Here is a 27,686-nt window from a genome sequence, read left to right on the forward strand (position 1 = left end):
ATTATACATGTTTGTTTAACTGTTTGTCATTAATATTCAAAAAGCAAACGCACAGCCTGTGATGATGATTAGACACGCTGAGCTCTTTTTAATGCATGCATGGACTATGCAAATTTTGCAGCTTTGAACTGTTCAGATACTTGCAACAAAATAAATCAAATATTAAAATATTGTGACATATTCTAGTATTCCTAACTCATCAATTAAAATGCTAAAGCTTAAACTCAGCTGGAAACTTGCATTAATGTTGACTATTGCCTCAAACTCAGTGTAAAGTGCTGGTTTTTAGTTTTGAGCTGTGTGTTCTGGCAGAATGTTTGCTTTTGATGCCTTTCTAGTAATCAAAATGATGTACACACTGAAAATACATTTATACGAACTGTATAAATCTATTTCCTTTTGTTTGTATGCAAATATGTTTCACAGCTGGCAGTTTATTTCAGTGTTCTTAGTCACCTTCCCTTTTTCATGTTCCTCTTTCAAGGACATTATTGCACTATTGACTTGGTGACAGCTTTCAAGTTTCAGGTGAACTTGCTTATTCAACACAAACCTGAGTCTTGTTGATATACTGTTAATGATAAATAGCCAAAACACACACACACGCTTCATGTACAGTCTCTCTGTTTTGAACTTTTGTTCGATGTCTCATGGAACTGGTGAATGCAAATGAAACACGGACTAGAACGTGTTCTCTAACCACACCTGCCTCTCTCTCTCTTTCTCTCTCTCTCTCTTTTCTCTCGCTCTCTAGGAAGTGAGTAGTTCACATTCGTCCAGTGGGAGAGTTGCAGAGAAATATAGTGGTGTAAGGGAAAAGATGTCAAATCAGGATTCAAACTTTGGAGGATGTGAGTATCTTTTGGCTTTTATGCTACTGTAACTCAGTGTTTCTTTTTAAATTGGGCCCCAGAATTTTTTTATTCACCGTTTTCATGTTTGGCTCTAAAAAGTCTGATTCAGGATATTTTACACTGAACCATTTGTGATCTCTTGTTTCTAATGTGATTTACATGTTTGTGACAGTTCGGGGTGTGTGAGTTTGTTTTCATGACAACTGAGGACATTTTTATGATAACACACCTGCAAATGAGGACACTCGGGAAAATAGGTGATATATGAGGACATTTTGGGTGTCCTCATTTTTCAAATGGCTTTAAAAACATACTAAGCAGTGTTTTTTTTTTATGTAAAAATGCAGAATGTTTCCTGTGATGGGTAGGTTTAGGGATAGGGGCAGTGTAGGGGGATAGAATATACAGTTTGTACAGTATAAAAACCATTACGCCTATGGAATGTCCTCACAAATCACATAAACATGGCTGTGTGTATGTGTGTGTGTGTGTATAAAAGGGACATGATTAAAGACTTCACACATTGCTGTCTAGCACGATGACAACTGTGATGACAGACTTCTGCTTTAGTGCTCATGCATGTATGTGTGTGTATGTACTGTACATGTGTTTAGATTTCTGCTGCAATGTCATTCTGTTACTTTAAGTTTAATCAGACACAGGATATAGTCTTAAAAGTACCCATACTATACCCAAACTTTATTTTACAATGCTCGTATATGTATATATATTTTTTTTTTAAATATGCAGTGATAATAATATGCTAGTGGGAGGTGTGTGTAATTTAATAGGTTTGTTTGACAGGTGAGCTGATTTGTGTATGGTCAGTGTCTGCATGTGTCTCTCTTTTGTTATCCCTCATTCATTCTTTAAATCGGGCTATCAGCTTGTCTTTGAAATAGACAACCTTGTTTATGACAGGTCCATATTCACACATTCATGGAAATGATGACCGTCCCTCAAGTGTTGCATTCTCTTGAGTGTTTGTATCTGATGCATGGAGTTAGTGTTGTACGGGAGCAAAGGAGGAAATTCTGATTGTTCTGATTATATCATTACAATATTTTCTCCTCTGTCTCAGCTTTCTCTCTTTTTATTAACCCCATTAAAGGTATAGTGGAGGATCTTTCCGAATTTTAGATAAGACCCACCCTCTCCACTTTTTGAATAAGTTTGATTGATTCACCAGAATGATTGACAATTAGGAGGACCAATAGTATAGGTGATCCACCTGGAAGTAAAAAATCCTCCGCTATACCTTTAACTATCGCCGGTAACAGGAAACTTGTCACTCATTTTTATTGTCTTTTAAATTCCCCTATAACATATTTTATTAACCATCATAAATTAGGTATCATTCGAAACTTACACCCTCAGTATTCATCCTGTGAAAACTATTAAAAAAATTGGACATTGCGTTACCATGGAAACAGTACTTACATTTCTTTTAGCGGGCTCCTTCCCCTAGTGGGCGGTGTCGTGTTTCATATTACAAAATTGACTGCACTATTTTATAATCAAAACTTTTTCTAATCTTTACAAAACACATCGTTGGAAAAGTCTGAGATTCAAGATTCCATATTTTTGTGACTATTTTGTGATATTGTGACAAAAAAGTATTAATTTTTGACAGAAGAACGCATTCACTTAGTTAGACATATGGCTGGTTTTATAGGATTTTTAAAGTATTTTTTTTTTGTAAATATATTTATATAAAATAAAACTGTTTAGCACAGTAGATTTGCTTTATAGTAAATTTAAACTTCTATAACTTTTTACACATTCACTTCAGCAATAATCCACTACTTTCATTTAAAAAGAGACCAACCTTAGGTCTGTATTCCAATTTTTATAAGATAATTTTTTTTTCTAACCATATAAAAAGCACAGCATCCATTTGGCAAAAAATGCTATTTCACCTGAACAATTATGGCTGTTAAAATCAAAGAGACATCAAATACAAAAGTAACCACAATAGATGCTCAGCTTTTTGATTTTTACACTGAAATTGTTGGGAGTGTTTTCTTTGCCATTTCTGTCACTTTGAGTGACTCAAGTCCAGGCTAATTTCAGACCCTGACGCCAACACACACAAAAAGATGTAAGATCTTTCTGTAAATGCTTTATATTAATCACTACTTCAGTTTTGAAGTAGCTCTCACCTCCTGTGATCCCCTTCAAATAGAGAAAGTTCTCTAGAAAATTGTGTTCGTCATTATTTATTCACCCTCATGCTGTTCCAAACTTGTATGTTGTTTTTTCCGCGGAACACAAAAGGAACATTTTCGAAAGAATTTTCCATACAGCATTCCTAGTTTCCATGTCTGTTAGGCTCCAAAAACAGGAGGTAGAGGTAGTCCATATGACTTGTGCTCTATATTCCAAGTCTTCTAAAGTAAAAGTTTGAAATTTAAATCATTATTCACTGATTATCTTCCTCTCAATTGTCCCAGTCACAGTGTTTCTATAGTTTATTGAGATTATCTTTGAATTTTTAGATCTGTTCCTCACACAAATCAATATTATGGCTTCAGAAGGCTTGGAATATAACAGATGCGATTTATGGACTGCTTTAATGATACATGAAATATGTGTGATTTTTGGAGTTTATAGTGGTCACTATGAGCTGTAATTGTATGAAAAAGATCTGCTTGGACATTTAACAAAAATTAAATAGAGTGAAAGTTTTCACTGAATCTTACATTTAAAGAGATGAAATGGGATGCTAGTGCATTTTCAAAGCCAAGGATGAATGTCCCTGAAATCTCTCAGACAGTAGGGTGCCTGTCCCCCTCAGTGTGTCTGTCTGTCGCTCTGTGACTTCAGGTTAAGGGCATGTTGAGTAGCTTATCTAAAAAAAGGCCTAGCAGACTGGCAATCTTTTAAAGAGGAGGAGGGTCTCTGAAATACAACCAGCTGTCTCTGCCCTCCATCACTCTGAGGTGAACCGGACAGTAGACTGGAGCTGGTCTCCAAACACACACTCACACTTTCACACACGGACGCTGGGTGTCTAGGGGTCTCTAGGTGGGATCTGGTGTCCAGGTGACACTATAGTAACGTTGAGGAACCGAGAGGAAACGTCAGACCTCTGAAGGTGAGTGTGGTTTAACAAAAGTGGTTTCTGGTGAACTGTAGATGTCTGTTGTTCATTTGGAAGATGCATGGCTTCCAATTAAACCAATTTTGACAATGAATTACTCAATAATTCATAATTGAACAATAATCTCATTTTTAAATGGTAAATTGGGTTGAGATGTGCTGACTAAGTAAAATATATTTCCAGGTTAAGTGCTTGAGGCCAGTGGCGTATGTGTTTCGAGAGCGCTCATTAAGAATGTATGTAGAGGACACATGGCTTATTGTCACATCATAATGGAGTTGACCAAAATGAATATTGATGAGTATTAATTATATGAACAGAAAGTAACAAAAGGGTTCTTTTGTTATAAACCAAACAATATCAGATTTTCCAATACCCGTTCACTGGCCTTTCAGGAAGACAAGATCTCAGAGTTTGGGATTCTAGCAATTCAAAACTCGTCATGCTTTTCATTTCACAACAGTATCAGTTTAATGTATTTAAAGAAACTGATGACTGGTTTAAAGAATTAAAAGTTATATGAATAATGGACAATGTGAAGACAAATGTCAAATGAGATGAGCGAAACATGTTAATTGTATACAGTAAATTGTCTTTATCCTAATGAGCATTGTGTTTGCTGTAAGGCAGTGAGTCTCATATATGTCGGCTCACTCCAAGAGTGTCTCAGAATAGAGTCCCAAAGACTGGACTTTCTGAATTTAGCCTGTAAGCTACTGCTGCATTCCATAGCCTAGAGTCCAGAATATTACAGGCCTACTGACATGATGCTAACACATTCGTGTATTGATACGCAGTTTAATCATACATTTAGTGGATGTCTAGCACATTTATAGATTGCTATTTTTTAACCAAAACCAAAGCAGTCCTTTATCTAAATAACAAAAAAGCAGTCAATCTACACTAATGCCTATTTCTCTTGGTCATAGGTGACAGAAAAAGGCAGACAGTATTATTCGAGAAGTAGAAATATTAATGATAGACAAGTGACAGATATAAAGATTTCCTTGGCTTTGCATTTTAGGAAGTCACTCTTCCTGGGGCACCTCTCTCTCTCTCTCTCTCTCTCTCTCTTTCTCTCTCTCTCTCTCTCTCTCTCTCTCTCTGTCTGAAATATGAAACTAACGGTCCTTGGTTTAAAATAAGTCTTCTTTAATTGCTCTCAGTACTGTGGTTACTTCACGTCATGGTAATGCACAACAGTCCAGAATGCCGCCAACCCCTGCGGTTCTAGATACTTGGAGGTTTTCTGGAATGTTGAGCCTTGCATCGTCCATCTTCCCCGCTGATGCCTTTCTCTTTTCATAATGACAAACGAGTGCGTGATCCCTCTGTCTCCACATCCCATCATCTCTGTGTTTGAAAAGTGTCAGATACCCTCAGGTGTAGAGTTTCTGTTCAACAGATACTGCTTATTCTGGATCTGAATCATCTCTCTCCCTCTGCTGGCTAGCTTTACACTGGCATGCACTGAATAACTGCTCTGCTAAAATTAACAGTTCAGGGAACATGTCTTGGTCACATGGTGATACGGTCATACTTTACTGATGCAAGAAAAGCAGTGTGGTTGTATGACACAGTACAAAGATCTGGCTTGAAATAATCCGCAAATAGCATTGCAGTGCATCTCCCAGTGGCTCTTATTTTTAACAGTGATGGACTGAATTCAAATATTTAATCAATGAAGAATTTAAAATGTGCTAACTATTCAAAGAGCTACACTCTCAGAAAAAAAGGTTCAGTGGGGTTTTATATAGAACCCTAGGGTAATTGACTCGATTTTAAAGAATCCTTTATGCCAAAAAGGTTCTATATAAGAAGAAATGTCTTAAATAATTGCATAATACTTTTATTTTTAACAGGTTATTTAAATTGTTTCTAGTGATTAAGTATTTTACAAGCTGTTTAATTCAATTTAGTGAAAAGAAAAAATGACTTAAAACTAAATCCCTAAATGTAAACCTCTGAAAGTTATATATATATATACTAGTAAGAAGTTCCTGACAAACCTTTAAGGTTCTATATCACTATAAAAAATTGTTTCATGATTTGTTGTCACAACTTTTATCTTTTGTTTATTAATGTGGTTCAGATAACATAATATTTTGAGTTTCTATTTATTAAACTAATCTCCTTTGTTGTATTAACTCAAATTTTTATTTTCAATGAACTAAACATTTTACAGCAACCAGCTAACTTACTTTTTTAAGTTAAACCAACAATATTTTTTTACTGTGAGAACTTTTTTTGTTTCAAGAGTGTAGTATGTGTCTATTTGGAATGTTATGACATTTCATTCATAATCCATCATGACATACAGCTTTGTGTTCATTGTGTTTTTACATGTGTTATGCGACTTCTTGAACGTAAGATTTAAATAATTAAATTATTTTTAAAGATATTTTACAAATATTTAATATGAAAGGACTTTGAATGGATGCATGCTATGTTATGAGCTAATTAGAACAAAAAAAAAAATCATTTTCACAAGCATTTTAATGCAACCTTGTACATCAACCACCGATATTAAAATTCTGGCTGATACTGACAAGCCATTAATTATTTTCATGTCATGGCTGATAACCCATAAACGGCCAATATTAAAATTCTACACCGTGATGATAAAAAATAGAAAAGCAAAATGAAAAAAAAATGTTAAATGCTTCAAGAACAAGTGAACATATGAAATGCCATTTTAATTTTTGCTAAAGATTATATTATTAGTGTCATTAAATTCTCTGTTATAAAAAATATTTAAAATGAGTGTGAGACGACAGATTTGTGACAGATACCAGTAATTTAAAAAAAAACTCTAAAATATGTGTAAATGACCTTATATGTGTAACCCTTACCAGAGCTGGAGGTGGTGATGGCTTGGGGATCAAACTTTGAAAACAGTGATTGATGTGAACGACGTGCATGCTTTATGACATCATTCCTCATCTTGTCACTTGAGCCATCTATAGACTGGGAGACAGAGAAAGAATCAGCATGCTGTCACAATACATCCCTGTTGTCAGTTTGACTTTGTCTGGCTAAATTTACTCTTAAAATATGACAGATGATGTGATCTCTACTCTAACATTAGTTTCCCTGAACCAATCATGAACCCTGAAGTCAGGGTAAAGAAATGCATCTATTTATGTTACAGTTTCAGGTTTAATAGCGAATGATGCACACGTTTCTGTGTTTCAGCTGCAGGCAGTGCAGGTGTTTCACCATCAGGAGAAACACACGCTGACAGTGAGACTGAGACCTTGCCTCTCAAGCAGAGACTGGCCTTATACCAAGCTGCCGCTACCAAGGAGGAGAGAAGCCCATCTGTGGTATTTACCAGCATGAACACACAAACACGCAACATATGCTACCCCACAGACTCATTTCATATTACCTGTATGATTTCTTATTTCCTGTCTAAGGCCTTCCACTTGAGATAAATACTTAAATACTTCACGACTGCTAAACAAGTATGTCTTTATAGTATGAATGTGTGTAGTGAATATAATCTGGGCGTACTGTACTACTTTTGCCATGTTGTCATTATCATGTGACCTACCAGCGTCAGTTACTGTACGTCGCTTCACTGTCATTTATAAATCCTCTCCCGTTGCCTCATGAGATAAGTTTTAGTACATTTATTGTTTTGTGTCATTTTTATAATTGTATGTATTTTATATATGTATGTCGTTTTTAATTACATTTTATTTTTAAGTTTTATTTTATTTAGTTTTCATTAGTGTTGTACTTTAATTTAAACAAAATGAAAATGAGAAATGTTGCCTTGGCAATTAGCTGAAATAAAACATAAAAGTTTAAGATTTTTTATATTTTACTTTCAGCGAATATTTTTTTCCCAATTTTTTATGGGTTTAGTTTTAGTTAATAATAATAACCCTGCAGTAATGGTGTCAATTTGTAGTCTAGTCTGGAGGGTTCTGGAAGGTAGTCCACCCATTGTGAAATCCCAGTGGTTGAAAACCCAGCCCTCCAAATATGTTCTGATTGTTTGCTATTGCGCTGCATTCCGTGACATTTTTACTAACAGTGTGGAGAGAAACATTTCTTGTCACTGGTTAGCACACACTATTGGAAAACTAATGCTCTGTCTTTATGGTTTGTACAATATAACAAATAATTTAATAATAATTGATTAACAATAATGAATAATGATATGACTTCTTAAATGATAATGTGTGTTTAGGTTCTAAGCAGAAGTGTAAAGTCCAGGTTCAGAAAGTAAAAGTCCTCCTCAGTATTTTGTTCCAATCACCTGGATTTGCTAATTAGCACAGTTTTTCAGCCAGGAGAAAGAACTAATTAGTGAAATCAGCTGGCTGAGTTCATGGGTGGAATAAACATATGGTAGGATTTTTTTCTTTCTGACCCCTGGACTTTACACCTCTGGTTCTAAGAAAACAGCTTTAGCCACGTTTCCACCGAAATTACCCGGAACAATTTGTCCCAGGAACTTTTTTTGCCCTGCGTTTACACCACGGTCTAAAGTACCGGGAAGGTAAACTGCGCGCAACTGCTCCTCCCAGTCTGCGACGGACAGTAATCAGTTTTGAGCGCCACATTTATAATAAGTATGGAGGAGATTCAAACTGTGCTGCAGTTGTGTATTGGTTTACTAACGAGGTAATTAACAAAACAAAATAGACGAGCACTGATACTAAAGCGTGTTCAGAAAGCTCGTATGCGTATAAAATTAGACAACGTATGTTATCAGTTATTGTGAGATGCCTGGGACGAACGCGCAAAAATTTCCTCTTTCGCAAATACGCTTAAAAAAAGCCTGAACCCCGTCTATCAATCATAAATAGTGACAGTCTTGTAAATAGTTGTTTGTTACTAACCTCAAAGCGCTATTTCAATCCTGTTATAGTAAATTTGTAACATGGTTTGGAGTAGAGCCCGACCGATATATCGGCGGGCCGATATTATCGGCCGATATTAGGCATTTTCCAAACTATCGTATCGGCATTTATAACGGCCGATAAATGAATATTTAAAAAATAAAATAAAAGCGGACGAAACACCCTGCAACCATGTTATGAGTGTTGGCGCTGCATAGTTTGTCCACCAGAGCGCACTCTACAAGGAAGACTGCTAACATCAATGAGCATGGAAATCACAACATATTCTGCCTAAATAAAGTAATGATTACTGTATTTATAACTAGCATATCTGTAGGTCCAGTCCCTGCATTGTAAAACGTAAGTTAGGCACGCGAGGAGTGAACATTTAGACATAGAGAAAAAGTATCAAACATAGCCTGTGCATAAAAGTTAGCTTTTCTTTTACACGTGTGTGAAATCCAAGTGTGCGTTACTGTAGGGGTAATTAACACATGGTTACCGAGTCGATCGTTCCCTGGGATGCGTTTTCATGAAAATCGAATGTAAAGAGTTTTATCTCTAAAAACAGATTATCTTATAACGCTAGTATATGGGGCACAGAGTAAGTAAAAGTAAATCGCTAGTTAGCACCACTAACAAGGCTAAAAATAGCCTCACACTAACACGGTAGCATAATGAGGGTCCCTACATGCAAACCGAAGCATTGAGAACTTTGTAAGTGTACAGACAGTTTAATAAGAAGATACTTTATAAAGACAGTACATTACGCGTTTACATGCAGGAGCCATCTTGGAAAACAGTCTCGACTAATCGAGTCACGAATGCCGTGCTAAGTGAGCTGGTCGATAGGAATTACGTTTGTGAAATCTAACGTAGCACGGCGTTCGTGACTCGATTAGTCAAGACTGTTTTCCAAGATGATGCCTGTAAACGCATAATGTACTGTCTTTATAAAGTATCTTCTTATTAAACTGTCTGTACACTTACAAAGTTCTCAATGCTTCGGTTTGCATGTAGGGACTCTCATTATGCTACCGTGTTAGTGTGAGGCTATTTTGAGCCTTGCTAGTGGTATTAACTAGCGATTTACTTTTACTTACTCTGTGCCCCATATACTAGCGTTATAAGCTAACGTTAATCTGTTTTTAGAGATAAAACTCTTTACATTCGATTTTCATGAAAACGCATCCCAGGGAACGATCGACTCGGTAACCATGTGTTAATTACCTCACATAATGTATTTAGTGCATCACTAAGTCGTAGATTTTAGAAGGCAGGCAGCAAATGATGATTGAAAATGGTTTGTTGTAGCTTGATGGAATAGATGGATAGAATTAGGAGTGACCTTTGTCTTGTTTAATAATAATACAAATGATGATGATAATAATAATATCATCATCATTTATTTTTTTAAATTATTACTGTCAATATTAATAATAATAGTTGATTTTTTTTGTTCAAAGGACTTTAAGTTTCATATCTTAAGTTTGTATTTTTAATATACATTATATTTATCAGAACTTTAATATATTCTGTTCTGTTGTGACAATAAAGTTAATTTAAAAAAAAATAAGTTTATTTTTAAACTGCATTATATTATTTTAGTAAGGCTGAGGACTCTTAAATAACTACAAATAACTAATGTTAGGGAAAATCTGTTCATGTTTTGTTACACGTTTCTGGATTTGTAAAAAAATATATATATCGGCCGATATATCGGAATATCGGATTTTTAAATCACCAAATATTTGTATCGGTATCGGCCTTAAAAATCCTTTATCGGTCGGGCTCTAGTTTGGAGTGCCTTGCAATAGATGACAATGTGTAAGCATAATGACTTAATAATAAAAGATACGAGCACTGATAAAGCGTGTTCAGTAAGCTCGTAATGCTAACGTTAGATATAAAATTTATGTTATCTATTGCGGACATTATTGACCGTGAGATGGCTGGGACGAACGCGCAGAAAGTTTCGTCTTCCACAAATACCCTTAATAAAGCCTGAAACTCGTCGCCAGTCCACCAGTTTTTTTTTATTAAATTCCATATTTGCAGACAGACAACTCTTACTGCATGAAGCCACGACACGAACTGCAATAGATTTTTTAAAAAGGGAGGTTAAAAATAAATAAAATGCTGCGTGGAGTCATCCAACCAAAATGCGGCGTGAACACAACCAATCAGCTTGTGCAGCGCACAAGTCCCACCCCTGAAAGTTCCTGAACTTTGAAAAAGTACTACCTCATGAGCAGGGACTATCGGAGGGGAAAATATTTACCCGGAACTTCATTTAGACCCTGGTTCCTGCGGTGTAAACACATCGAGTACCAGCCCAAAGTTCCTAGTTCCTGGGGAAAGTTCCTGCGGTGGAAGAATGTTTGTCCTGATTTTGCCCAGTAAGACGCGTTATTTGGTTGTTCCTGGAACAACATTCAGAAAATTTTATCATAACCATATCCCTACCCCTAAACCTAACTCTACCCATAAGTAATCGTTAAAATCAGAGGGGAATGATAGCTGAATAACTGATGTAGAAGCACCTAACCTTGGTTGTAAGCCTAAGCTGTAAACTTGTCCTTAAAATCTGATTGGTTAATTAGAATGTTGTTCGAGGTTCAACAAAGATGTTGATCCAGGAACATGTTGCCCTTGGTGAAATAAGGTTCTGCGAGGAGAATCATGTCTCAGATCTTTGTATGTACAGTATGTAAATATGTATATTTATGAGTGTCTGAGCATTTTATTATGTGTTATAAGGTCATGGACAGTTCTGAGCCGTGCTCTCTGCCAGGCGGACTGGCCAGCGTGAAGAAACAGTTTGAAAGCCATGAGCTCAGTTCCTCCTCTGCATCCCAAAGCACTGTTATACAACACCACTACCAGCAGAGACAGGTACAGCAGATGAATACACAGACAATACAGGGGATCCACAATACTCCCTCAAATCCACAAAAACACATTCATAGACTAAAACAGGACTTGATGAAAGAGTACAGTTTGCAATGCTACTAAATCCCCTATTTGACAATTAACAGTTGTGCATGCAGTAAACACCTGATTTAGACTGATTCCACAATGTTTATATATCTCATATCACAATCTCATATCACAATGTTTATATATCTCATATCACAAGACATTGAGCAGTGTTACACTGTTGATTATGTCAAACTAACAGCAGTGAGTTGCATATTGCGTATGTTTGTTTAACAACAGATGTTCTCTGTCTTAATAGCAGGTGGTGAGCTCATCAGAGGTGACGGTACGAAGCAGTGTTAAAGAAAGTAGTACCTCAAACGCTCAGGTAGTGTATATCCACAAAAGATAGGATCCCATTTTTATAATACTGCAGGTGCAATACAAATGAATATTCTGTCATAATTTATTGACCCTCATGTTGTTCCAAACCTAATATAGTTAGTTGAAAACCTATATTTTGTGGTTAGGCATTCATTTGATAAATTATAAAGTGTGTTGCTCACTGTTTTCATGTTAGGTTTCCCTGGACCAGAATGTTCATCAGAGTGTGGCCTCAAGTTTCGGGGATCATTATGATGAGAAAGGTAGTGCATGTGCAGAATTATTTGTTTTAAATAACGAACTGTGAGACAATGGGGAGTTACCTCATGACTAATTATTTTTTCACTTTTACTCTGTTAAAGTGATGGTAATTGGAGGAGAAAATTTGGCAACGGTTTCTACACAAGTCCTGAAACAGCAGCATGAAAAAAGTATTGAAGAGGCCACTCCACCCAAACATATCAAGGTAAAAATAAAGTATACTCATGCACACAGTAAAATGTTTTACTTTCAATAGATTAAAAGATCATTACGACTGTTTCACACTGCATGCACAAGCAGAGTGGAGGCTGTGCAGAGTGGGGCTGTGGAGGCTATACAGAGCGGGAGCAGCACGAAACCATTGTGCTTTCACACTGGCAGCGTTTGTCACGCGCAGCTGAACCTCGACTTGGGACCGCAAATACAGTCCATTCTGTCATGTTTTTCAGGTGTTCTCCTCCTACCACTGTCTGTCAAATGCTTTGATTTATGATGGGCAGCCGCAGCATACAGTACGGTACAACAGGGCTAAAGGCACACCTTAGGAAAAAAAATTTGCTTTTCACTATTCCCATAGTGTATGACTGCAGACAAAATATATATGTTTGTAGTGAACATTTATGGATCAACAGATTTTGTGTGAAATAAGTTATAAAAGTGGTTTATTTTGTTTTAAAAATGTATGAGATGGCAAGGTGGGCCTTTTACCCCACACATGGGGTAAAAGGCTTGCCAGCATGGGGCAAAAGGCACATTGTATTTATACAAATACTTTAGCTAAAATAATAAATTAATACTTGTTCAAAACAATCACTTTAGCAAAGTTTGCACGATTTTCTGTTAATTTTGATAAATAAAAGAATTCATTTTTGTTCAATAAATATACTGTAATATATTTTAAAAATACATGAACAAAATTATTTTAAAAAGTAAAGATTCTGAAAGCATTGAATGTGATCCTATAATAAATTAATTTAGATTTACAGTAGTAACATTAAGTCATATTTTATTAAATTACATGATTAATATCATATTTTTGAATGGTTTCACCATAGATATATGGCGATATCTATAAGGAGGGCACCCAACTTAATATATGATATTTACCATCTGAATCTAACCATGTCATGTCAACAAAGTCAGCCAGACATTTATTATCATGTTAATTATTGTGCCTTTCGCCCTGACAGCAGGGGCACCTTTTACCCCAAATACCATACTTTTACACATTCTTCCGTTATTGAAAAACTGTTGCTTTAATTAGCTTGAAAATCATTAACAAACCTTTGTCTCGAAATATAACTATTCAATCATTTTATTGATTAGAGATTCTCGTTCACTTAAATCTACATTTGAAAAACACATATTAGATCAAAGTAACGCAGAATCAACTTTGCATTGCTGCCCGCCATCGCGTCAAGGATCAGCCAAAAATCCACGTACATCTTGAAAAGCAGATGTTTGAGGAAAATAAAATCAAAGGAGCCTTTTACCCCATGGAGCCTTTAGCCCCGTTGTACCCTACTTTGCGGTGATGTGACCATGTTCCCCTCCTACTATCCAACACACATATAACATTCTGTATACTGCATATAGTTTACATGATAAAAGTAATCTTAAAAGTTAAGATATACATCTAGTTTTGGGAAAAATCTCCTAACAATTACGTGTAATATTCGTATATATATATATATAATATATATATATATATATATATATATTTTTTTTTTCACAGAGCTGAATGTGAAATGGTGAATGGTGATCTCACTTTTATTTTATGGTGAAACTTGTTATTTTTCATGTTTACGTACAGTCTTGTTTTTTGAACAAGAACACTGCACAGTGGCTTTAATTCAGCGTAAGCAGCGCAGCAAAAGTAAACTCGCCGCTGAAAGATCACAACACTGCTCTGCTCCCTCGGTGTGCAGTGTGAATGTTCTAATCTGTTAGAACAGGCGCTGAAAAAAAGACGCACTGCTTATTCTCTGCTCATGCGTTCAGTGTGAAACAGGCCTTACTTAAAATACACTGTATGGGTGTTTCTTTCATTTCAGGCACTTTTATGTCACATGTCTTTTACATAGAGTAAATATGTCATTGGTTTATCCATGTCTGAGATCCAGACACAACTATTAAATGAAGAAAACTAATTGTTCCCATTTACAATCTAGCTGTTATTTTGTAAAATTATGTATTTATTTTTAAATATTATTAAAAAAAATTGTGATACATAATATACTGATATGAAATTATCCTAAAATCATATTTTGATGTAATTATGTACATACTAAATAAACCTAAAATACCTAAAAATACACCAATAAGTGTAAAAAATTGTTTTAAGAGAGTTTACTAAAAGTCCACATCGCCAAAAGTGCCCTATTTAAAGAAATGCCAATATGTTAGTTTACATACATCAACTTTGTCTCCACTGGCTATTCTATTCGTGCATATTTCTTTGTATCACTCCTTTTCTGTACTTATACATAAAAATTATGTATTGATAAAAGATTATGCTTGTCTTTCCCATCTATAACAACAAAGATTGATCTTGATTACAACCAGTTTCCTTGGGCCCCAGTAAATGTTTCCTCAAAGACTACTGCCACAGGTAGCTATGAGACCATGTCTGTCACTAAAACAATGCAAGAGGCCTCTACCTCCTCTGTGGCTTCCTCACAATATGATGCCGTGGAGCACTTCGCACAACCAGCATCTGCCACACATCAGCATCAAGTGACTTCCCAAGTCCCAGGACGTTGTCTTTCCCCTAAGCCAACAGATGCACCTACTTCAGCCAAATATGCAGTCAATAAAGAGGAGTACTCTAAGCAGAGGAACCTCTATGAACTTAAGCGCCTCTACAAGCACATTCATCCAGAAGTGCGTAAAAACCTGGAGCGTGACTTCTTCACTGAAGTGACAGACACGGAGCAAACTTATGTGGACAGTGATGAGGAGGTGAGCAGAGACATTCAGCAAGCACGTTATGTTTTTGAAAACAGCAGAAGTACCAGTCCTGGCAAGTGCATAAGCCCAGAGAGAGAGTATTTGGAGTGGGATGAGATCCTGAAAGGTGAGGTGCAGTCAATGCGCTGGATGTTTGAGAACAAGCCCCTAGATTCCATTAAAGATGGAACACCAGATGAGGATGAGGGCAAGAACATAGCCCAACAAGAAATTATTGCTGGAAAAGATGTGAAGTTTACTACATGGATGTTTGAAACAAAGCCCATCGATGCTCTAGGTACAGAAAAAACAGACTCAGCAGAGCACAGCGGAAAACTAGAGCTTGCAAGGGGAGATGTCCAGACTGCAACATGGTTATTCGAGACACAACCTCTAGACTCACTCAACAGAATTTACCAAGAGGATGAGCAGGAGACACAGGTGATGTATATGAAAGACATTTCTGGGGGTGATGTGAAAACTGCTAGGTACTTGTTTGAAACACAGCACCTGGACACACTTGGACACACTGAGACTATTGATGAAAGTCACTTCCTGCAGCTGAAGTCAGAGCTTGAAGAAACCAAAGGTGAGGTAAAGAAGACAACCAAGATGTTCGAAACACAGCCCATGTGTGTCATCCGCGGTGACTCCGGTGAGATGCTGGAGATTACCAAGGTGCGACGTGAAGAAACTGAGAAAGGTGATGTCAGGACATCACGCTGGCTCTTTGAAACTCAGCCACTGGACCTGATCAGCAAAGATCCAAGTCAGGTAAAACTAATCTGTGGGGTCTCCATGGAGGAAAATTATCAGGTTGGGGTAAACAGGGGAAGATGGCTGTTCGAGACAAAGACACTTGATCAAATTAAAGATGAGGAATGGGAAAGCACAAAGACTCAGAAGGAGGAGATCTTAGGTGCAGATGTGAGGAGACACTGCATGATCTTTGAAACACAGCCAATGGATAAACTTAAAGACGATACCAATGCAAGACCATTGGAGACAGAAGACATTATGGGTGGTGATGTTACTTCTGCTAGGAATTTGTTTGAAACAGTGCCAATGGAGAATCTGAAAGAGTTAGCAGAAGTTGGAAAGCTACAAAAGGTGATAGCTTCAGAAGAAGAGAAAGGTGATGTGAGACACCAGAGGTGGTTGTTTGAAAGCAAACCTCTTGAGCAGATCAGAGAGGAAAAGAAAGAGATCACACGGACTATTAATCTAGAGGAGCTTGAAAAGGGGGATGTTACAAATTACAAGGAAATATTTGAGACCATGGACCTGAGCAAGTGTACAGATGCACAAAAAATACAAGTGGAGGGTGTTACCAGTGGTTCAGTGAAATCAAATAAAGTATTATTTGAGTCAGCACCCTTGTATGCTGTACAGGACAGCTCAGGACACTACCATGAGGTCAAAACTGTGCGCAGAGAGGAAGTTGTGAAAGGAGATGTGAGAAGCTGCAAGTGGATGTTTGAAACTCGTCCTATTGATCAGTTTGATGAGAGCATCACTAAGTTTCAGATAATCAAAGGAATATCTAAAGAAGAAATCCAATCAGGTGATGTCAAAACTGCCAAATGGCTTTTCGAAACTCAGCCCCTTGATGGCATTAAATACTTCAACTTAGAGGAAGAGGACAACAAGAAAAATGAGAGCATTGAGATTCAGAGAGGTGATGTTAAAACATGCAGATGGTTGTTCGAAACCCAGCCAATGGATGTCTTGTATGAGAAAGTAGAGACAAAGACTGAGGACCCCACAGACATCCAGAAAGGAGATGTTAAAACCTGTACATGGCTTTTTGAGACTCAGACTCTTGACAGCATCAAAGATGAGTCTGAGACAATCCTGAAAACTTGCACAGTACAGCAAGACGATGTACAAGGTAAGGATGTACGTCTAGTACGTTTCCTATTTGAGACCGAAAACCTGGAAAACATCACAGACGATGTGGATCATAGTGGCTTTAAGCGAATAACAGAGATTGACATTAACTCTGGAGATGTATCACGGATGAAATACATCTTTGAGAATCAGTCATCTGATATAATGACTTCTACATCAGAGGAAACCATGCAGAAACTTAAATGCCGTCAAACAGAGGACATTCAGAAAGGAAATGTGGTGAACTGTACCTGGATATTTGAAAATCAACCAATTGATTCCATCAGGGTAAACTCTGAGGAATTAAAGGAGTCACGCACAGTAACAGATATTCAGGGAGGTAATGTTGATAAAGGTCGCTTCATTTTTGAGACATACTCATTAGATAAGATTCAGGAGGAAACATCTGATACTGAGATCAGCAAACTCCAAAGCATCATACACAAGGAGATTGAGAAAGGGGATGTAAAAAACTACACCATGATGTTTGAGACTCAGCCACTGTATGCTATCAAGGACAAAGAAGGACACTATCATGAGGTTACTACAGTCACAAAAGAAGAGATTCTGCGAGGAGATGTGGTTGGGGCAAGATGGTTATTTGAGACAAAGCCCCTTGACTCAATAAGAGACACAGATGAGGTGTATGTCATCAAAGCTGTTACTGAAGAAGACATCCAAAAAGGAGACGTCAGCACAGCCAGGTGGAGGTTTGAAACACAGCCTCTAGATGAGATTGCAGAGGATATGAAAGTTGCTAATAAAACAGTAGCAGACATCCAAGGGGGGGATGTGAAAACAAACAAGCAGCTTTTTGAAATGGATGATCTATCAAAGAAATATGTGAGAACCGTTAGTGTCAGTGAGATTCAGAGAGGTAATGTGAGAAGCTCCACATGGATGTTTGAAACTCATACCATTGACAAGATCCGTGGTGAAGGTTCGGAGTATGACGAGATGGAGAAGGTGACACGTGAAGAAGTGGTAAAAGGTGATGTTAAGCAGTCTGTGTGGCTCTTTGAAAAGGAACCACTTGATCGTATCAAGGAAGTTGATGAAACAGATACTGTAATTTCTCGTGAGGAAATCCCAAAAGCTGATGTGAAGACAACAACTTGGTTATTTGAAACTACCGCCCTAACTGAGTTTAATGAGAGCAGTGTGGAGAGAACAGAGATCGTTGGTAAGAGCATTAAGTCAACCCTAGAAGAGCTGTATTCTCAGAAAATGGTTGAGTCACAAGGCATTTTAATTGAGGCAGATGAGATTGGAGATGTCAGAATGGCTAAATACAAACTTCTAAACCAGGAGACTCCAGAGATCCAGAGAGAAGAAGTAATACATGGGGACCTGAACAATATTATGATGAACCTGCTTAACAGACGCGAGACAACAGAGAGGGGAATCACCATAGATAGGGAGGAAAGAGGAAATATCAACTCAACTGTCCAACAGCTCTTTAATCAGGATAAGAGTGACAATGTTGAGAAAGAGGAAATTATCAGAGGAGACATTCAAGATGCAATTAATAACTTGCTCAAGCAGGAAGGATCTTCCAAACGTGGCATTCTGATTCAAGAAGATGAGAAAGGAGATGTGAGAATGACCATATACTCACTTCTCAATAAAGAAAGTGAGAGGAATGTTGAGAAAGAGGATATAGTAAGAGGAAATATTCGTGGAACACTGCATAGGCTGCTGGGTAATGCTGATGCAAGGGACCCATCCTCTAAGATAACTGTGGGAGAAGCAGAGAGGGGAAATGTCAGTTTTTATTCTACTTGTATTGAGTCTGGGGCAATGGACTACCTCAGACAACTTCAGGTGGGGGCCGATGAAATTGTTCAGGAAAACATTAAAGAAAAGATTATTGGAGGTGATGTAGAACAAACAAAGCAGATTCTAAGAAAGAGCCAGCAGACAATAGGACGAACTGTTGCTGAAGATGATATTGTACCAGGTGATGTAATTAACACAGTACAGGTGTTTATGATGGAACCCGTACTATCCCTGCATAACATGCGGAAAGAGGATATAGTAAAGGGAGACTTGAGAGCAGCTCTTGACTCTCTTTCACAAGCTGCAAACCAATGTGTTGTCATAGAAAAAGAAGATATAGTCAAAGGAGATATCAGTACAACACTTAGGTCTCTTGAGGAGGCTCAAAACCAACTAAAAGAAATAGAAAAACCTGAAATTGTCCCTGGTGATATTAGGGGTGCATTAGAATCTCTTGAAAAATCAACATCTGCAAAGACTGAGGTAATTATTGAAGATTTGGTGCCAGGGGATATTAAAGGTACCTTAAAATCCCTGGAGGAGGCAAAGCAGGCGGTAAAAGAGGTTGAGAAGGAGGAGATTGTTAAAGGTGACATTCAGACTGCTCTTCTTAGTCTTCAAGAGGCTTCAACTGAAAAGAGGGCTTTTCAGCACCAAGTAAGTGAACAGGGTGATGTGAAAGGTACAATTCAGCTTTTACTAGAGCCAGCCTCATCCCCAAATATGCAGAGGAGGCCAAGCACAGAGGGTGACATAAAATCCTCCATCAAATCCCTTTATGAACAGGAGCAAATGCAAATTGAGAAAGAAGAGGTGATTAAGGGAGATGTTCAGGGCACCATTAAATCCCTGATGAAGAAGAAAGAGCAATCAAGCCACAAATCAAAAATAAATAAGAAAGCTAAAGCTCCCATTAGGAATCCTGTTCCCCCTCAACAAGCAACTCGTGACTGCCCAGCTGGACCTAAAACTGAGGAAAAGCCAGAAAATCCACCTCCAGTGAGAAACATGCAGCAGAGCAGCACACAAAAAACATCAGAGATCAAATCTTCAGAAAGTCAGACATCTTCTGAGGAGTATCGTTCTACTACTAAACAGATGACTGCAGCTGTTCATTCACAAGAGTCCTCTCAAGGCTCTCAAAAGATTAATGTAAAGGAGCAACATATAAAACAAAAACAGAACACTCCTAGTCCAGTGTTAATCAAGAAGAAGAACGTTGGAGGTCATATGAGTGAGAAAAAATCTGAAATTGCAGCTACGTCTTCAACAAATGCATCAGTGGAGGTATCACAAAGTAATATTAGCATGAAGCAAACTGAAGAGACAAAGACAGTCACACAGGTTCAGACGACTAAGACAACGGAGCACACCACCATAACCCAGAAGCAGAACATCAAGAATTTAAAATCAGAGAAAAATGTTAAGAGTCTAAACCGCAATCTCAGTCCCAAAGGAATGATAAAAAAAGTGAAGCCACAGCCAGAGATTCACTTTCCACCACCTCCGAGTTCTCCTCCACCCCCCTCTGAGTCAGAGCTTTCTCTGCCTCCTCCTCCCTCACCAGTGGCAGAAAGTGATGTCCAGTCAGCCCTCTTACCTCGCCCTCCTCTGGTCACGAGACAGGACAGTGACCTTCCCCCTCCACCACCACCACCCCCTATCATGGAAACAGACACTGAATTCTTTCCACCACCTCCTCCACCCCAAGACCTCCTGCCTCCTCCTCCATCTCAACAGGAACTCAGCTCAGTCACTCAACCTGGAAAGCCAAAAGGCAGAGCTCTATTCAAAGTACCCAAACCTGAGCCTCCCAAGCAACCACAGCCCAAAACATTTAAATGGCAGAAAAAACAAACTGCACCTGTTCCACCACCTCCACCTCCACCTCCTCTATCAGTGGCAGAGCAGAGTGAAACAGTTGCATCAAACATAACTGTAGTCACTGAAACTACAGAGAACATCACCAAACAAAAGGGACTGGTTAAAACAATTGAACCTCCAGCACCACATATTGCTAAAGCTTCATCAGCAATACCTGTGCTACAACCAGCAGCTGAGGAACCACCACACCCAAAAAAGGTTTTCATTCCGCCAATTAAACTCCCACCTCCCCCTGACACTACTGCTCCAAAACCAAGACCTTATGGAAGTAAATTCAAAACACCTCTAATGCTTGCAGAAGAGAGATATCGCAAACAAAGAGAGGAGGCTGAAAAGAATAAGGGAGAAAGTACTCCCACCTCACCCCCACCTACTAAAACATTTAATGTCAGTGAAATGAAGGCTGAAGCAGAGTCAAGCACACAGAAAGCTGAAAAGCCTCAAATAATTTTTGAGACCCAGAAAGAAACATCTAAAGTACCAGAGCCTGAGCAGAAGCCAGCCATGTTGCCCAAAGAAACAGCAGAAAAACTCCCCCCCCAAAAAAGTCCACAGACCCCTCCAAAGAAAAAGCCAACTGCAAATTCTCAGATAAGCAAACCTTCGATTCCCAAAGTTGGTAAGAAAACAACCACAGAATCATCCAACACAGTATCAGATAAAAAGCAGGCATCTACCACTGCTGCCTTAGAGATTAAAAGCCATCCAGCCCCTACAGTCCATCCACATTCAGTTACAGAGCAAGTTGTGAGTACAAAAGCTCACTCTGGAAAACAAGAGAGCATCCAGGCCACAAAAAGTGTTCAAAGTCAGATAACTGTTTCTGCTCAAGAAGAAGAGATCAAAAGCCTAGAGACTTGTGCGGCTCAAGAAGTCAAGAAGGTTTCCTCTCAGACCACAAAGATCCCAAAAGTTACCCCTAGCTTTAAGGTGAAAACATTTAAGGTACCTAAGGTAGAAAAGCCGGAGAAACAGGCAGAGGAAAAGGACATAGTTCAATCAAGTGTGCAAACAAGTGTGTCTCAGGTGTGCATAGGTCAGGAGGGCCTCCAAAAATCCAACAGTGCCATGGAAAAAATTGAAGTGAAAGTTGAGAAAAAGGAGGAAATGAGACAAACCAAGCAAGACACCAAAATGGAGGTGCAGTTGAAGAAACAAAGACAAACATCAGTTAAGCAGCCACCACCTGTGGCACCAAGACCATCAGTTGAAATACATCAAATACAACCAGCAATATCTATAGACGTACATCAAGGTCAAGGGCAGACAACTGTCATTCAGTCCCATCAAGCAGTGAGAGAGGAATGTGTACAGATTCATGAAGAGATGATGGTCACTCAGAGCACAGTTCAACAACAGAGCACTCAACAAAAAAGTAAATTCCAGATCAAAAAGCAGGTAAAGCCTTCACCGCGGCCTCCAAGCAGAGAGGAGGCCATAAAACAGTCAGTGCAGAAAGAGGAGCAAAACAAAACAGAGATTACAGAAACCGCAGATTCAAAAAAGAGTGCATCAATCACAACTGAAAATTCTTATGCACAAAAATGTGAAGAGATTAAAAAATTGTTGAGTTACATTAAGGAGTTTGAAGGATCCCCTGCAAAAATGAATCCAAAGTCATTAAAGACCATGCTGAGTATCATTCCTGATTGGCTAGTCGATTCTGAAGAGAAGGCTGATTTAAGCTGTACTCAGTACAACAAGCAGAAAATTATAGAGGTCATAACCTATGTACAGAACCTTGCCCTGGCTAAACTGAATTTTTTAGAAGGAAATTTGTCTGTTTCAGAGTCGGCAAAAAGTGAGTCAACACAGGAGAAGAAAATAGTAGGTGGAGCCACACAAAAAATATCTAAGATTACTATTGGCTCAGCAAAAATAGAGACTCAGAAGAAAGTATTGGAGGAAAAGAAGAGCCTAGAGTGCCAGAGTGAATCAAAGACAGCAGAGCTCAAAATGCCACCTGAGCTAAGAATGCGGACACCATCACCAACGTATATCTGCATTGAGTCTGCCAAGAGGACAGACTCTCCTTTGAGAGTGACTCCATCACCGACTTCCTCTTACAGGTCGGGCACCACACCAACACCTCCACCTCGCTGGTCTGAAACACCAACACGCCTGAACCAATCCACACCCTCCCCCACAATGAGTCGCTCTGAGAAACTAGCTAAACTAAGAGATACCACAGCCAAACTCTCGCAAGGCATGACTCCACCACCCATGCCTTTGCCAGAGTACATGATAAAGGTCCAAACAGATCTGGAAGGGTCTCGCTCATCCAGCTGTTCAGAGATTACCTTTGAGACTCAAATGATGGAATCATCCCTGATGGATATCACAGATATCCATGGAGACTCAATGATGACCGTGAAAGACAAGCGTGAGTTCTTTGAAGAGGCTCAGAAAGCAGAGGTGTCTCGTACATATGTACGCAGGGATCCTATTGACATCCCAGAGCGTCTTGAACCAGATACAGAAGATGAGCCAGAGATCCCGAGATCCATAGATGCACATGAGAGAATGTTAGAGGACTTGCCCAGGGTTGACCTATCTAGGCTTGTTAACAAATTTGAGTCTCCCCAGCCTAAAGTTTATGTTCGAAAGGAGCCTATTGTGATTACTGAGAGACTTGAAAGTGACACAGAAGATGCTGAACCTGAGAAGAAGTCATCCTTGGTGGAGGACATACCAAGCTTTGATATTAAGGCCCTCAAGAATGTCTTTGAAATGGGTGAGCAAGCCCACCAGTACCTAAAGGAAGAGAAAAAGAATCCTGAGAAACAAGAGGATGCACCTGAAGGATTTTCTGAAACCAAATCTGCAACTGAGCACTTCTCCACTGTAGATGAGTTTGGAAACACTATAACAGGCATGAAGACTGAAACAACCTCCCACTTTCAGAGTGTGAAAACACGAGGTGATCCACCAACTTATGCAGATGTAGTAAGAGGGGATGTTCCTGTCCTGGACGTTCCACCAGAGGCCTCTGCAGAAGAGTTACTAAAGAGTTTCCAACAGACATGGGCAGAGAGTGAAAATGTCTTCAAAAATCTGGGCTTCACTGTGTCTGAACAGCACAGATCACAGACTGTTTCACACCAGCACCAGACTGTTGTCACCGGTAAACCTATGTGATGAGCATGGAAAAGTTAACAAAGAGTACAGTGTGATGACTAAAACAGTGATGGTGTGTTTGCACTTGACAAATAGAGATTCTTTTGGTATTTCTTGTGCCTGTGCTTTAATTTAGATCTTTTAGTTTGAGTTAATAATGGAGTGCTGCTAAACTGGATATCATAGTCAAAGTGAATATGATTATTGTTTTGTGAACTGAACATTTGAAGTATTGCCCTTTAGATTTTATGAGACTGTGCTGAGGTCCAGATGAAATGTGTGCAGTTTTATTTAACCTCCCTAAATGCATGTAGTACTTACATATTTTAATTCCAGCAACTATACTAACAACTTTTTGATTGCTTTTCTATATTCCTTAACTCATTAACATCTTTACACATAAAATATATACACTGCCCGGCCAAAAACGACAAGATACAAGATCTTCAGCAAAAAAGTATGCACCTCTTGATGGAAATAAATGATGTGATGTTATTTCCATCAAGAGGTACATCAAGTATTTTACTCTGCATCAAGTATTGACAATGCACTTAAGCACTCTGTAAAGTTTACTCCAGCACATTCCAAAGACTTTCAATGAATTTACGGTCTGGACATTGTCATCCTAGAATATGGCCATGATGTGTCTTCCAACGTGGTTGTTTAAGAAATGAAAAGCTACACACTCCAGCAATTAGAGTTAGAAGAACTGTTTTCCAACATATAACATGCCAGAAACATAGTAATCACTGCAATAATGATCCAATCATAGACTCTTAAGCATTTGCCTATTAAAATCCAAACAGCGACTTTGGTGGGGCAGTGTATACATATACATACAGATTTAAAAGCATTTTCTAATGTCAGTCTCTCTCTCCAACAGAAGATACGGGTGCCAGATTCCGAACTGTGTCAGGCATGTCGGAAGAGGGTGTATCCCATGGAGTCTCTCATAGCAGACAAGCAAAACTTCCATAAAAGCTGTTTTAGATGTGCCCACTGCAGCAGCCAGCTCAGGTAGTGGCTTCATTTTTCACATTAATCCTAGATGTTTTTCCACATTTTAATGGGTTACAGCATGGAACAAGTGAGAAGAAGTTCTTGGTGAAATGCACCATGATTTGCAACTTGATTTGATTTGAATACTTGTTATTTAAACTGATTACAACATTGGCAAGAATGTTCGAAGTTTGAGTGAGCTTGTATGATTTTTTCTGTGGAGAGTTATGAATATGTGAGTTGTTCTTGTAATGTCAGAATACAATATACAGCTATCTAGTTCTTCAGATCCACATCGCAAATTCAAATCATATTTGTGTTTATCTCTCTGCTTCAGTCTTGGAAACTATGCTTCTCTCCATGGACGAATGTACTGCAAGCCACACTACAAACAACTTTTCAAGTCTAAAGGCAACTATGATGAAGGGTTTGGAGAAAGGCCCCACAAAGAACTTTGGAGTACAAAGAATCAGAACAACTCGGCAGAAACAACTAACATGAAAAACAATCCTCCTGTCAATTTTAATGTCAAAGTAACTCACATCCCACAAGAAAATGACCCCAATACTACAGAGAATAAGACTCAAGCAAAGTTGAATGATGACATAAAGAAGCAAGCAAATAAAATGGCAGTTGTGTGGCCGCCCCTCTGTGATTCCCCAAAGAAGCCATTTAATTTAGAGGATGAAATAAAGGTAGTCAAACCTGTCTGGCCTCCTCAAGTTGAATCAGAACTTTCAGGTAAAGAGGATAATGATCCAGCAGTAAATAAGAGGCAAACCACAATTACTAGTGGAAACCCAGCAGAAAATGGGCCCAAAGAAAATGATGGAGGGATTGTGTCACCGATAAATATGCCAGAAAAGTCATCTACAGATGCTAAAATAACTCAAAAGCCAGAGGAGCCAACACCAAACATTGAAACAGCTGGAGCAGAGGATGCCAGTGAAACAGGCAAAGCCATTGAGCCCTCAAATGAAAGCCAGCAGACCACAGAGCAGAAAGATAATGAGGTAATGAAGGCAAAAGAAGGAAGGGAGATGAACGGTCAAAAAGAGGAAATGGAGAATGGAGTTGCAGAAAGAACTAAGAATGTGAACGCAGATGAGGAGAGTGACAAAGCAAAAAACACTGATGAAATTGGTGCAAAGGAAAGTGAAAAGAAAGTGCAAGTAAATGAGGGAGAAGAGCTAACAGTGACAGTGATAGATGGTGAAATACCAAATGGCCAAACAGCCAATGGCAATGCAAACAACAACAATAACAACAACAACAACAACAGTAACCTATTATTGGACAACAAGGCCAGTTTGGCAGGAATGAATGAAATTAAAGAAAAAACAGAACTGCTGGACTTGTCCTCTTCAGGGGCACTTTTTTCTCCGGAATCATTTAAAGAAGAGGTCAACAGTGAGATCAGGGCTTCTGACATTTTCCAACAACTTCAAGAGGACAGCTCTGTCATATCATGTGCCAAATACTCCCAAGACATGAAAGAGGCAGAACAAGATCGTCCCACTACCAAAACATTGGTTTGCACTGAGACAGATGACAACAAAAAATTTAGTGCCTCACATTTCCTAGATGACATATTTGCAGGTTTTGATGACAGTTCTAGTTTGTTTCATGAATTTAAGGATGACATTTATAGCAAGGAATCAGCTTCATCTCAGCTGGATGACCTTCTGGATTTTGGAATAGAATCAAAGGGGGAGATGGGCCAACATACTGAGGCGGAAACGAGGAAGAATCCGCTCGATAAAAATGACACCAAAGATTCTGGGCTGCTGAGTGAAGCCAGTAGCCTCTGGCAGGATGAAAATGACTTCTTGTCCGTAGAGGATCAAATTAAACAGAACCGATATTATGATGATGACTGATGGGGGGGGAATGAACACTCTGTTTAATCTGCCATACACTCATTTATACACAATCAAAGTTTCTGTTAACATCCCTTAGAACAGTCCCAAAGCTCTGTTCATGGAGAGATGATTGTTAGCATGCTTGTATTGTATTTTATACTCAGCTCGCAGCAGGCAGCACATTTAACTGCATTCTGATCATTTTTAAAAGCTTTATTGAAAGCACCTGGTGTGCAAGACAAATTTGGGTAATATGATTGTGATTCTTTTTGTTTTTGCTGTAAACATTTAATTCAAAATTCATGTATCTTTTCATGTGTCTGTGTTTGCAGATACTCTTTTACTTTTTCATTATAGAACATTCATAGGGGGTTATGATTTCTGCTTTTGTTTGAAAGAATTTTTGACAGGTTGTCTGTCTTAAGGTGGTTAGAACTAATTGTTTTCATTATACTGCTAGTGCTAATGCATTGACAATGAATAAAAACCATGTTTCTGGAATGATCAGTTTTATCTTTTGTTTCATCAGCATAATGTTCTATATTTTTCATATGAAATATCCATGCATAGTCAAAGAACATTATCAGAAGTTCTTTTGTAAATGAGTCACCAATCCAAAAATAGTTAAGCAGTCATTAAAATTAAAAGCTGAAGCGAATTATTTTACAAGATAACGCTTTATAAATAAGCACTGCCCCCTTTGGTTACTTTTGCAAACTCAGGCAAGCTTTAGAAGATTTCAGTGAATAGAGTGCATTAGTTAGCCTGACTACGTCAGACTTCGTACTTCCGCTCAATTTCATTTCGCTTCTGTACTCAGTCTGAGACA

General features: G+C 38.4%; 1 protein-coding gene across 2 annotated transcripts in view; it reads left to right on the forward strand.

The window, feature by feature from the left end:
- xirp2a (xin actin binding repeat containing 2a) overlaps window positions 1-27,358 on the forward strand; it is a 40,262-nt gene extending 12,904 nt beyond the window's left edge. Inside the window, exons 2-10 of one of the 2 annotated variants that reach the window (XM_084128958.1) lie at window positions 755-851; window positions 7,153-7,283; window positions 11,574-11,708; window positions 12,052-12,120; window positions 12,313-12,379; window positions 12,479-12,582; window positions 14,922-24,003; window positions 24,880-25,013; window positions 25,333-27,358. In XM_084128958.1, coding sequence (XP_083985084.1) covers window positions 755-851; window positions 7,153-7,283; window positions 11,574-11,708; window positions 12,052-12,120; window positions 12,313-12,379; window positions 12,479-12,582; window positions 14,922-24,003; window positions 24,880-24,974 — 9,780 coding nt within the window. In that variant the 3' untranslated portion in view covers window positions 24,975-25,013; window positions 25,333-27,358. Of the gene's footprint in view, window positions 1-754; window positions 852-3,785; window positions 3,952-7,152; window positions 7,284-11,573; window positions 11,709-12,051; window positions 12,121-12,312; window positions 12,380-12,478; window positions 12,583-14,921; window positions 24,004-24,879; window positions 25,014-25,332 lie in introns of those variants that run through there. The other variant, XM_084128959.1, reaches the window with a different exon arrangement.
- Window positions 27,359-27,686: the final 328 nt, after the last annotated feature.

The sequence above is a fragment of the Abramis brama genome, assembly GCF_963993115.1.
Source record: "Abramis brama genome assembly, chromosome: 11".
In the NCBI taxonomy this organism is placed as follows: Eukaryota; Metazoa; Chordata; class Actinopteri; order Cypriniformes; family Leuciscidae; genus Abramis; species Abramis brama.